The sequence below is a fragment of the Eptatretus burgeri genome, chromosome 9 (assembly GCF_056783735.1).
Source record: "Eptatretus burgeri isolate ZD-2024b chromosome 9, Ebu_testis_v1, whole genome shotgun sequence".
In the NCBI taxonomy this organism is placed as follows: Eukaryota; Metazoa; Chordata; class Myxini; order Myxiniformes; family Myxinidae; genus Eptatretus; species Eptatretus burgeri.
The window spans coordinates 95,859,984-95,873,975 of NC_140969.1; the positions used below are offsets into that span (position 1 = coordinate 95,859,984).

Consider the following 13,992-nt stretch of genomic DNA (forward strand, 5'->3'; position numbering starts at 1 on the left):
TTTTATCCAGATCTGCAGTGAGCGAAGAAGCTGCTGCTTGCCGGTCTGAGGGATGACAGATGGTACGGCAGAGGGTGGAGTCATCGGCAAAGAGAAATAGAGGATTTTCCAGAGAGTCCGAGAGATCATTGATGAAAACCAGAAAAAGAACAGGGCCCAGAACGCTACCTTGAGGAACTCCAGCCTGCACAGGAAGAGGGGATGAAAGAACTTATTAATAGACATATGTGCAGTCTGCAACTGACATTCAAACAGTACATAATTAAGAGACATGTAGTCAAACAGCTTCACTGTGAAAGAGACATTCCAAAAGTGCGGAGTTTATCGACTTTTCTGTAGTCTACAACTAACGTTCAAACAGGACGTGATTAATGGGCATATAGTCTTCATGGACTGATGGACGGCTTGACGGCTTCACAGCCTCACCGTCTCAGGGACCATACTTTTCGTTTTTATATATACAGGTCAAGTAGGTTAGGTATGGGAGCATGTGCTGGAGCAGCGCGTCGCTGCGTCCACTTTCCGCTGGTACTCCAGGGGCCTCCATCTGGCCATCCGCTAGACAGATGCCTGGCCCATCCCCATCTCCTTGAAATGCTGATCAACCTGCTGAAACCCATGAGGCATGTGGTCGACCCGTTGGCTTCCACCACTAATGAGGCTCCCTTGCTGAGAGAATCTGGTGAGCAGGATCAGCATTAGGAAAACCAGTGACGTGTCCATACAGCCGCAGCTGACACTCACGGACTATACAGGATACAAATCTCATCTGAGTCGCAGCAACTGCTCGACAGCCAAGGATTCTCCGAAGAGAACTGGAACTGAAAGAGTTAAGTCTCCTCAGATTCCTGGTCAGACTCCAAGTCTCACATCCGTAGAGCAAGACTGGAAGTACCAAGGACCTGAAGACTCAGACTTTCGTCCTTCTGCCAGATACTAACAGCACCACACCCTGTGATTCAGTGAATCCATAACTCTCCAGGCCCGACCCAGGTGTCTATTGACCTCTGGCTCACAGCCAGCAGAGACATGAATATCACTGCCTAGGTAAGTGAATCTCTCGATGACCTCAACATCCTCACCACAAATGGGTACAGACGAGAGCAGCATCCAAGATGTCATTGAAAACCTGGATATTAGTTTTGTTCCAGGAAACACATAATCCCAGCAGCTCCGACTCCTCATTCAGCACCTCAAGTGCTCCCAAAAGGATATCTAGGGCCTCTGCACAGTGCCTACAGAGAGTCTACACCCCCTTTCAATTTTTTTTTACATTTTGTTTCCTTATAACCTGGAATTAAATTGCATTTCAGAAAAAACAAATTCTGCAAATTTCAGGAAATTAATTAAAAACAAGTCTGAAGACGACAATGGTTCACGAGCGGTATTTGACGATGCAGATTGTTTCAGAAGTCAAGGATGAGACAATGTTATAATGTTTGACCAAGTTATAAAAATGATCAACATGATGTGGTACAAGTGACAGGTTATTAGCTGCAAAATGTTGAAAACCCGGTTTCGTTCAACAACTTTAAAAATTTGACCTTTGCATAACCTTTAAAGGTCACAAAACAATGTTGTGGACATTAAAATAAGGAAACGGGATACGTGCTATCGCTTATTGGAGTTAGTTCGTCGAAGAAGGTCGAAAACCCGGTTCGATTCCCACAACTTTGAAAATTTAACCTTTTAAGGTCAAAGGTCAAGGATTATGACCTTTGGTGCAAAACTTCCTCTGGAGCATTCCAGGAACAATATAACGTCATATAGGCTATATGGTATTTCGCACTCATCGTATTATCCATACTTTGATGAAATCAGCATAAAAACAAACTTGAAGGGGGCGCCACGGGCAAGGTGTTCAAGATAGAGCAAAATGGTTTCAAGACTTTAGGTGAGGAATGACCTCAAGAGTATGCATAAAAAATATTGTCATCCAAACTCTCAAAGTTTGGGCGGTCATCTGATTTTTATGTCAAAATTCGAAATTTTCTAAGTTCGTGACGTTGTGACCTTGACCTTGGGACGAAAATGAAAAATCGAGCTCCGTGGGGCTATGCAGGTGCCATTGGGCTAACCAAATACCGAAACCCTGCCAGATTCGACAAATCCCCAAGGAGAAGATGCAAATTGAAATCTGCTATCCCCTAAAAAACACAATTCGCAATTTTCTAAGTTTGTGACCTTGTGACCTTGACCTTGGGACGAAAATGAAAAATCGAGCTCCGTGGGGCTATGCACGTGCCATTGGGCTAACCAAATACCGAAACCCCTGCCAGATTCGACAAACCCCCGAGGAGAAGATGCAAATTGAAATCCGCTACCCCCTAAAAACACAATTCGCAATTTTCTAAGTTCGTGACCTTGTCACCTTGACCTTGGGATGAAAATGAAAAATCGAGCTCCGTTGGGGCTATGCAGGTGCCATTGGGCTAACCAAATACCGAAACCCCTGCCAGATTCGACAAACCCCCGAGGAGAAGATGCAAATTGAAATCGGCTACCCCCTAAAAACACAATTCGCAATTTTCTAAGTTTGTGACCTTGTGGCCTTGACCTTGGGACAAAAATGAAAAATCGAGCTCTGTGGGGCTATGCAGGTGCCATCGGTCTGACCAAATACTGAAATCCCTGCCAGATTTGACAAACCCCTCGGAGAAGAAAATTTTTTATGTCAAAATTCGCAATTTTCTAAGTTTGTGACCTTGTGACCTTGACCTTGGGACGAAAATGAAAATCGAGCTTTGTGGGGCTATGCAGGTGCCATTGGGCTAACCAAATACCGAAACCCCTGTCAGATTTGACAAACCCCCAAGCAGAAGATGCAAATTGAAATTGGCTACCCCCTAAAAACACATGTTTTTTGGGCGTGGCTCCACCCATAATGGGCGCACCACGCCCATTTTCAGGAAAACACAACTAGATCATGATATAAACCTCCCACCAAAATTTTGTCAGGATCGGATCAAAACCCACGGAGCTATGCTCATACGGAGCATGTATGACAGACATACATGCAGACAGACAGACAGACACAACAATAACGAATATAGTGGTCTCTTATATTTTTTCGTGAACCAATACAAAACGAGAACATCTTGGTTGATAAGTGTCCACTCCACTGAGTTAATACTTGGTGGAAGCACCTTTGACAGCTATTACAGCTGTGAGTCTGTTGGGATAGGTCTCTCCCAACTTTGCACACCCTGATTGGGCAATATTTTCCCATTCTTCTGCACAAAACTGTTTAATCACAGTCAAGTTGCCACGAGTGTTGATGGACAGCAATCTTCAAGTCATGCCACAGATTTTCAATTGGATTTAGGTCGGGGCTCTGATTGGGCCACTCAAGGACATTTATCTTTTTGTTTCCTTAGCCACTCCAATGTAGCTTTGGCTGTGTGCTTCGTGTCATCGTCCTGCTGAAAGGTGAACTTCCATCCCAATTTCATTTTTCTTGCACAGGGAAGGTTTTCCTCTAGGATTTTTCTGTAATTTACTCCCATCATTTTCCCTTCTATCCTGACAAGTGCCCCAGTCCCTGATGATGAGAAACATTCCCATAACATGATGCTGCAACACCACCATGCTTCACAGTAGGGATGGTGTTCTTTGGGTGATGTGCTGTGTTGGGTTTGTGCCAAACATAACATTTTGCATTTAGGCCAAAAAGTTCCATCTTTGTTTTGTCAGACCACAAAACGTTTTGCCACATGGCGTCAATCTCCGGAGTAGTTTTTTGCACTTCAAACAGGACTCAAGGCGGGCTTTTTTGAGTAATGGCTTCCTTCTTGCCACCCTACCATACAGTCCAGACTTGTGGAGTGTTTGGGATATTTTTGTCACATGCACACAGTGACCAGTCTTTGCCATAAAGTCATGTAGCTCTTTCAAAGTTGCCGTTGGCCTCGTGGTTGTCTCTCTGATCAGTCTCCTCCTTGTTTGGTCATCCAGTTTGGAGGAACGGCCTGATCGAGGCAGGGTCTTGGTGGTACCATGTGCCTACCACTTATTAATGATTGTCTTGACTGTGCTCCAAGGGATATTCAAGGCCTTTAAAATATTTTATACCCATCCCCTGATCTGTGCCTTTCCACAATTTTTGTCCCAGAGGTCTTTTGAAAGCTCCTTGGTGCTCATGGTTGAGTCTTTGCTATGAAATGCACGACCTATCAGAGGAAACCTTCAAGTACAGTTGATTTTATTCTGAAATAATAAATCACAACAATTTAACAAATGTGGAGGCCAATTAACTTGGTGTGATTTTGAAGGTGATTGGTTCACCTGAGCTAATTTACCATTGCTATTATAAGGGGTGGGGGTGGGGGGGGCACTTCCAACCAAGACGTTTTATTTTTGTATTTTTTTATTAATTTTCTGATATTTGTGGAATTTTTTTTCACTTGGAAGTTATGGGTTTCGACGTGTAAATAAAGGTGGAAAAAGTCTGATTTAATGCAATTTAATTCCAGGTTGTAAGGCAAGAAAAGGTGAAAATTTTTAAATGGTGTGTTGACTTTCTATAGATAGGCACTGTAATACTGTATATAGAAAGTGAATCGGTTGAAAATTGATGATTTATGTGAACTTGACCTTTGAGCTATTGACCTTAAAAACAAGAGGCTTCCAGCTTGTCACTACCTCTACCAGGTGGTGAAGTTTTGTGATGATCGAAGTAAGAATGGAGCCTGTAGGCGATTGATGTACAAAAAAACAGACCAGACTAACCAAAGTGACGGACAGGGGTGAAAACATAACTCCCGTCCACTTTAGGTGGTGGAGGTAAAAATTAAAAAATCTTTCTCGTATCCGGATCCACATCCGGATCTTCACCAAAATCTAATTAATTCGTCCTTGTCACACACCAAACTTGTTCACCAAGTTTAGTCTGAATCAGTCCATAACTTTTTGAGATATCCTGCTCATAGGTATATCGATAGACAGACAGACGTGAAAACATAACCTCCATCCACCTTCAGTTGCAGAGGTAATGATTGGTTAATATATTTGAGAGAGATAAAATTTAAATGAGAAGTCTGATTATACTCTCGAGTTCATTACAAAACTGTTGAGACAAAATGGACTTGTACGCAATTAATAAATTAATTAAATCAATGCCAAATGGATTTGAGAGTTCTAAAAGCAAAACAGTGTCGCATGGATTAATTATTGAATATATTTAAGGGTAGATTTGATTTTTTTTCCCCTTTTATAATAAGTGTTGCTTTATCCATAAGAGTTCATGGAAATCCCGAGCAAGTGTTTTTGGTTTTGTATGATGACTATTTCTTTTATCACATCAAATTTTATAAATTTGCAACTGGGCTCTAGTGTTTGTTACCCACTGTACATGGGCATTTGCATATACATACATGTGAAATTTTTCTCTCATCCTTTCTACACAGACAGTTGTGGATCATGGTGCTGAGCCTGGCTATTAATGGCCTTGCTTTGGGTTTTACTGTGGTTCCCATATTTGCTGAGATGTTGGACACGGCCCTGTGAGTACACTGTACAGTGTACAGTTTAAATATTAAGGCATAAGCACACCAGGAATGTTTTTTTTTTTAATCTTTCTAATATTGTTGATGTTTCTTTCTTGTTTTTGGCAGTCAAAATGGCTTTGAGGAAGGACTGAGTACAATGGGGCTTGTATCAGGACTGTTTGGCAGCATGTGGTCTGTTGGGTGAGAGGTTCATCACACAGGCTTTGTGATTCTTAATTTTCATCTTGTAATGTGTGGAGTAAGATAATGTTTGTGAATTATCCATTTTCAGTTTTCAATTTGTGTGCATGACACCCTTTATTACTTTATTTAATGCACCTTATGGTAAGTGCATTGAATTTTGTGCCCATAAACCAAGTGGGCTTTGCTTTTGACAGCTCAAATCTATATGAAGTAAACTTTTGAAATCACATTTTCTTTTTGATTGGTAATGAAGTATCTTTAAAATATTCCATTTACACACCAGCATTTTTCGGCTGTTTGGTTGAGTGGTTAAATACTTGCTTTTACATACCATGGGTATGAGTTTGATCCCATTGGATGAGTTAAATTGGTTACCGCAGGTGATAGTGACACGCAGAGCGAGATATCAGATTGTCGAATAGCTGAGATATGTCCAAGGAGACATGGTCCTGATCTCGCGTTTGAGATTTGGTCTCTGACGATTGCTCAGAGAAGCAGCAGCCTGTCTACAGTTCTGTGACCGGGACAAATTCTAAACTGATGGTCTGTTGGGTGAGAAGTTCATCACGTGGGCCGAACGGGACTGATTCCATAACTCACTGTCAGGCAGACCGCAACTGCATCACTCTTCTGATCTGGAATTTACTTTATGTTAGTTTGATAAATGAGAACATCTTCTTCAGTCCCAGAAAATCTTCGTCTCACCCTTTTGCCCTGGAATTATTGTCAAATGAATCGACTTATCTATTTCTTTAGCCAGCCACAACATGAAGAGATTGCCTTGAACTTATTTTGGCAAAACGCTGGGTGGTGCTGCTGGTTGCCAGGTGCTTGGCGGTGCCGATCGGGCTGCTAAGATGTTGCTGTTATGATATTCAGCATTATTGAATAACCTTTTGCTGCATAGCAGTGTAAAGATAAATAATTGTTATAACTGAGCAATTTTGAAATGGAAATGTGCCTTTATTTCTTACCCACAGCAATTTCCTTGGACCAACCCTTGGAGGTTACCTCAATGACCACTTACATTTTCAATGGGCAGCTACCATCCAGGGGTCCTTGATGCTTGCCGTAGTAAGTGGATGTAGAGTTTTAATATGTTTGTTTTTTAACAACCTGCCATTTTACAGGTGTAGATTTCGGAGTTAAACATACCGGTATTGTTATTCATACAAAACGTTGTTTTTATGCCTCCGATGACGAAGTCGCCGCATGTTTTCGGGTTGGCCGTTCATACGTACGTGAGAATGTATGTCCATGTGAATTTTCCCTGTTTTCTTTGCAACCGCTTGTCGGATTGACACAAATTTTTCACCATAGATGTGACTACTCATGCAGGATTTTAAAAATAATTATGATGTCATATGTCACGTGGGGGTGGCAGCCATATTGGAAAAACAGAAAAACTCTAGACCTCTGTTTATCCTAAACTGCACCATGCAAAAAATTGAAACTTGGAACCTGGCAACTACTCTTCATTGTGAATAAAAGCTTGTTGGCTTAGTGGTTAGGGTGTGTGGCTTTGGGTCTTAGGATCTTGAGTTCGAGCCTTATTGGCCACTGAATTAACAGCAGGTGGAGTTGACCTCCTGAGGCCAGCGAAATGAGAACCAGTGTACTGGTGTCGGGGCACAGCATCAGCGGCATAGTCGCGCCCCAACAAAATAACTACCCAGCAGCGAAGCTGCCATGCGCAAGAAGAAGAAGAAGAAGATTGTGAGTAAGGGTGATATGACGATGACATCATCAGTGAAGTGGTATCCCGGTCAAAATTCGACACGTAGAACGCTGCATTCAATCAGTATGAAAGGTTGTGAGGTTCATCTAGGGATAGATTGGTTGACAGAAAAATGTTTATGATGTCATCGGTCATGTGCTTTGGTAGCCATATACATATATATATATATATATATATTTTTTTTTTTTAATTATTATTAATTTTTTTTTTTTTTTTAAAGGAAAAAATCTTCTCCAGCACAGCTTTAAAGATCAAAGTGAAACTGCACAAAAATGATCAACTAGCAATGTTGAATAAAGTTTGATAGCTATGACATCATAGGTCACATGGTTTGGCAGCAATCTTGGATTTACCCTAAAATCTTCTAAAATCTTCTTCTCCAGATGGCTGGACAGATTGAGAGGACCTTCACACACCTATTCACCATGTATTGATGATACTACGGTGATAAAAAAAATTGATGTCATGTGTTTCTGCGGCCACATTGGATTGAATAAAAATATTAAATAATGTTTTCTCTGGAATTGCTCATCCGATTGAAGCGAAATTTACTAAATATCATCTAACTATTGCTGTGTACAGTGTGGAAATAATGTTATAGGTCACGTGGTATGGTAGCCATATTGCATAGAAAAATGAACCTTTTACGATCAATCAACGCATTATCCTCTTCCAAAACATGAGCAGTCAACATTTTCAATGCCATAGCTCATGTGGTTCAGCAGCCATGTTAGTCTGAAAACTGAATGTTTCAAAACCTTTTTCTCCAAAACCGCCTCACGGATCGATGTGAAACATGTTGCGTTACATGGAGTAAGGGCAGTGGATCATAAATGCAAAGTTTACTGTCGATGGCTACAGCGGTTTCCAAAACATAATTTTTTAACATTTCCTTGAAATCAATGTGGCTGCCACACCACGTGACTGATGCTGCATACAAATGACTTAAAAATGACGTCAAGGGGAGTGGATCATAACTGCAAAGTCTAGTATTGATAGGTTAAACGGTTTCAGAGAAATAATTGTTTAATTATATATAGTTTTTTGGCCCTTATATTTTGGTGAAGATCTAGATACGGATCTCGACGCGAGAATTTTTTATGTGATTCTTCACCACTGAGAGATTGGGCCAAAAACGATATCTCAACATTATTATTGGGCAGGATATTTCAAAAAGCTGTGCATGGGACAAAACTTGGTGAATAAGTTGATTATGTGAGAAGAACAAGCTCATTCGATTTAGGTTCAGGTCCGGATCCAAATCCGGCCCATCAGTGGGATACAAAACATCAACTGTTCAGCCTGACGAAGGTATGAGCTCCACCGAGTGCCGTTCTAGTTTTTAAAGCAATGAGTTCATACCTCCACTGATGAACAACTTTAAACTCAAATATTTTTTATCGACCTGAAATACGTTTAGCATTTAACCGTGAGCTTCTATTGCCTAATAGCTCAAAGTGGGTAAGATATGATCTATCTAGCCAGGATCAATGGCTGGCATGATGATACAATGTCATCCTGGTGCTTCGCAAGCAGTGTCACATCATTGAGTACACAGTCTGATAGTTGGGATGTTATGCTGAGGTTGCAACTGGCAGTAGTTGGTGGATGTTAAAGGTCATCTGTTGAAAGTCTTTCGTAGAGAGTAGGCAAGTTATTGCTGGCACCCTGAACAAATTCCAAATTCCATTCCTGACTAGCAATTGGAAGGCAAAAGTAAATCACCATATTCCTTGCCTTGATACTGCTTTGCTTTGGCAACACCGATGCCCTGGAAAGCTTGCATATTCCATGAATATTTTTCAAGAAAAAACATACATTACCTCCACCACTAAAGGTGGACTGAGGTTATGTATTCACCAGTTTGTTTGTTGGGTGGTCGCTGGATTACCGTTATTCTCAGATTTTCCGTCTGTCTATATGTATGTAATGGACAGCTCTGGAGGCCAGAGGAATCAACCGATTTTGATGAAACTTGACTGGTAGGTTCATACCAGGATCTAGTTGTATGCTTTTGAGCACCGTTGCTATGAACGCCACCGTTGCCTTAGCAATGGGACTTTGAAATTTATGAAAACAATCCGAAAAATATTTTTATATATATTTTTTTCGAAAATCAAAAATCGGCTTCCGCGCTTTTATGCGCACTATAATCAACCTCTTTGTCAAAAAATTTCAGCCCTATCTGTCAAAAACTGTATGACCAGGATGAAATTATATAGCGACCACCCATGTCGCCTACCGGCTTGTTTATCTTGCCAAAACGAAGTTTTTGCAAGATATGTTAGTCAGCTTGTATGTTTTTTTTTTTTGTTTTGTTTTTTTTTTTCTGTCTGTAATCACGTATAAAAAATTCTGCAGAGCACAGTTATCATCGGAAATTTTTGTAACTTCGCATATCAGAGGCCTATAGAGTTCCCTTTCAGTGCACAAAATTTTGAAGGTCAAGGTCAAAGGTCAAGGTCACTTTGGCACAAATCAGGGGAGTCGACGAAACCCTTATTTTTTGAGTAATTTTGATCGGATCGTCTTCAAACTTCATGGGAATATAGTTCATGGTCTGGCGCTCAGCTGATTAATTTTTGGTGGCGATTGGCCTTGACCTTCATGTTTTTTTTTGTTTTTTTTTGTTTTTTGGTCTGTAATCACGTATAAATCACTCTGCAGAGCACAGTTGTCATTGGAAATTTTTGTAACTTCGCATATCAGAGGCCTATAGAGGTCCCTTTCAGCACATAAAATTTTGAAGGTCAAAGGTCAAGGTCACTTTGTCGCAAATCAGGGGAGTCGACGAAACCCTTATTTTTTGAGTAATTTTGATCGGATCGTCTTCAAACTTCATGGGAATATCGTTCATGGTCTGGTGCTCAGCTGATTAATTTTTGGTGGCGATTGGCCTTGACCTTCATAGTTAGCACCTGAGGTCAAACATATTTGACCCCAAGGTCAAATTTTCAAGTTTTAGGAACCATATCGTGTAGTACCTCAAATTGAACACCTCGATGAGTGCTTTCTAGATATGTCAAGCTTGAGACATTATGACATCATTTGGTGACATTATGAGGCAAAAGCATATTTTTCATGGTTACTCTGTAGAAGGATTCTCATCGGAATCTCTCGTAGGCAGATATTCCTCAAGGAGTCGCTCCTGGTGGATAGCAGCTCTGTTCACCTCAGTGTGACCTTAAAGAAGTCACACGTGGTCACCTTTTGGCAAGATACGGTCACCCTGCGGTGACATTGGTTTATTTGTTTTTCTGTCTGTCTGTGAGGATATCTCAAAACGTTGTGGATGGATTCAGATGAAATGTGGTGGACAGGTTGTGTGTGTGAGACGAGGACGAAGTGATTATAGTTTAGTGAAGATCCGGATCCGGATCTGGATACTAGAATTTTTAAGTGATTCTTCATCATTGAGAGATAGGGCCAAAAAACTATGTGTGTATATGTATATATATGTATATGTATATGTATATGTATATATATATATATATATATATATATATATATATATATATATATATATATATATATATATATATATATATATATATATATATCACAATATCTCAAAAATTTATGGACGAAACTTGGTGCATGTGTTGGGTAGGTGACAGGAACAAGCCGATTAAATTTTGGTTGAGATCTGGATGCAGGTCTGGCCTTTCAGTGGGATACCAACCGTAAACTGTTCATCCTGGCGGAGGTATGCACTCTAGTGAATGCCGTTCTATTATTTTAACTGTTCTTTTCTTGAAATTCTGATTATTATTCTTTGTTTTTATACGCCCGATATATATCAGGGCGTATTATGTGATACCTGTTGTCCGTCTGTCTGCCCGTCCGTCCTTCCGTCCGTTCCTGTCCGCACTCTAACTCCCAAAGTTTTCAACTTTCACGTTTCATATTTGGTACATAGGTGCAGACCATGGAGACGGTGTGTCACGACATACGTTCGTCATCTAAAGTGGTTGCCATGGCAACCAGGATGCTGTTTTCCATGTAGTAGCACAATTCTGTATATACCTTCTTGTTCTTCATAAATTGACGTGTTTGAATGTATAATTGTGTGTGTGTGTGTGTGTGTCACAGAGACTTTTTCGGGCGTATATTGTGCTCACTTGCGCTCTTGTTTCCAGGGTGTTATTGCTTGTGTGTACTATCTGAAGGATGCTGCACAATGGAGGTATTTAATCATCATTCACTAGTGTTTCTTGCTTCATTTTTCCACACAACTTGTTTGGCTTTCTGAATGAACTCTTTCATTTTGTTTTTGCCTCAAGACTCAAAAGAGAGAGTGAAGGAACGAGGGAAAGAACGAAGGAAGAAACGAGTGACGAAACTGCACCATTCATCCTATCACATATTGGTGATTATGGTGTAATCGAAAGTGGAAAATAATTCTCATTGCCGTTCCAACGAGATGTTTTGCTTTGTTGTGTTGGTTATTTTTGGGTCATTTAACACCTTCACACCAAATGAGAATTCAAATTGTGTGTTTAAATTCTTAATCTGTTTGTGAGTCAGTATTCCGTTTGGTAATGAGTGCTTGCTCAGGTTGTAGGAGAAATGAACTTGCATTATAGTACTTGTCTTTTATGAAAAGGCCATAAGGATTTGAGAGAACAAGGATCATGAGAAAAGTTTTATGAGGAAGTCTGATGAAATGTACACTTTTGTCTTTTTTTCATTGAGTGATGTAATTGTTTGACCGAAGTTTTTCCTTGAGATTGCAAATACAAGGGAGAGATGAAAGTTGTGGGATCATTTATTGGTGCACACACATTAATGGGCCATACTGACAACATGACAAAGATATGCTCCATTTCGGTCGATAAAGAGAAATACACCAATGGGTGAAATGCCTTCAAATCCTGCATGGCTGTTGTTCCTTCTCCTTTGGCCATCTCCCATTTGCTGGGTATACGTCCTCATCGAAAGCAGACGAGAGTTTCGGCAGGGGCTGCTTGCAGCCTATGTTGACCTCTGTAAAGCGTTCGATTCAGTGAATCGGGATGCCCCCTGGAGGATTCTTGGTCTTTGTGGGGTGCCACCAAAACTGATCAATCTGATTTCTCAACTATACTCTGGTACTGAGAGTGCTGTGAGGTGTGGTGGTTCCTTCTCTGACTTATTTCCAGTTGTTACTGGAGTTCGTCAGGGGTGTGTACTGACCCCACACTTTTCAGTGCTTGTATGGACTGGATTCTGGAGAGGATGTCAGAGATGAAGCTGTGGTGCATCGTTTGGGAATGTCAAGATCTCTGACCTTGATTTCGCAGATTATGCAGTCATCTTTGTTTCGACACTGGTTATCCTTGTGGGGGCCCTCGAGGAGATGAATGAGGAGTCAGAGCCGCTGGCATTATGGGTTTCCTGGGTCAAAACTATGATCCAGGCTTTCATTGACATTGTGGATGCTGCTATGTTGTCTGTACCTGTTTGTGGTGAGGTTGTTGAGGTCACGGAGAGATTCACTTACCTTGGCAGTGATATTCATATCTCTGCATGTAATGAGCTCAATACAAGATCAATAGATGTCTTGGTTGGGCCTGGGGAGTTATGGATTCACTTGATCATGGGGTGTGGCACTGTCGTTACCTATGCAGGAGGGCAAAAGTCCGAGTCTCTAAGTACTTGGTGCTTCCGGTCTTGCTCTACGGATTTGAGACGGAGACTTAACTCCTTCGGTATCAAGCCTCCTCGGAGAATCGTGAGCTGTCGCTGGTCAGACTTTGTATCTAACGAGTGGTTGATGAGAGAGACTCAAATGAGATTTGTTACCTGCATCGTCCATGAGCAACAACTGCGGCTGTATGGACATGTGGCTCATTTTCCTGACGCTGATCCTGCTCACCAGATTCTCTCAGTGAGGGAGGCTCATGAGTGGAGGAGGCCAATGGGCTGACCACGTGCCTCATGGTTACAGTAGGTTGATCGGCATCTCAAGGAGATGGGGATGGGCTAGGCATCTGCCTGGGGGATCCCATACCTGTTCTGACCTGCAGATAAGTGTTCCAAAAATGTTCCCTTTTTACACCACATAAGGCCATTTCCACAAGTTTATGTGGTCGTCCTGGTGACATTACCATCACCTATATTGGCCTTGGTACAAGAAATTGTGACTGAAGGTGAGAAAGGTGTAAGCCCCGCCCACCTGTCAGAGCTTGCACTAATAGTAGAGGTGAGGGGAGGGGTGTAAATTGTCATCAATGACATGATAAAGGTGGGCTCAGCTATAAAGGCATGAGATAACCAGAATTGATACCGTAGAACCCTGGAAGCGCTGAGCTGTAAGCTGCTCCCTGGAACGAGCTCAAGGGGGAAGAAGCCACTCCCGCCCTTCCTCCCGACACCACGCCCCCTCTACGGGTCGTGTCCTTCCCCCCTCGTTGCCTGCAAAAGACAATTGCTATCTGCACTGGGTATTCTCACAATTCATTATGTCTTCCATCGTGTGTCTGAGGGCTTAAAGGGGAATCCAAATGCAATTTTTTTTTTCTGAAAACCATTGAAAATCAATCATGATCTAATTTGAAGGGAAAAAGAAAATTCAATTTTTTA

The 13,992-nt window shown here is 41.4% G+C and overlaps 1 protein-coding gene across 3 annotated transcripts in view; it reads left to right on the forward strand.

The window, feature by feature from the left end:
- Positions 1-12,183, forward strand: part of LOC147020683 (MFS-type transporter SLC18B1-like) — a 73,664-nt gene extending 61,481 nt beyond the window's left edge. For 2 of the 3 annotated variants that reach the window (XM_085896223.1, XM_085896222.1), the window contains 5 exons: positions 5,406-5,501; positions 5,613-5,687; positions 6,671-6,764; positions 11,568-11,614; positions 11,712-12,183. In XM_085896223.1, coding sequence (XP_085752349.1) covers positions 5,406-5,501; positions 5,613-5,687; positions 6,671-6,764; positions 11,568-11,614; positions 11,712-11,829 — 430 coding nt within the window. In that variant the 3' untranslated portion in view covers positions 11,830-12,183. Of the gene's footprint in view, positions 1-5,405; positions 5,502-5,612; positions 5,688-6,670; positions 6,765-11,520; positions 11,615-11,711 lie in introns of all 3 variants that reach the window. The other variant, XM_085896224.1, reaches the window with a different exon arrangement.
- Positions 12,184-13,992: the final 1,809 nt, after the last annotated feature.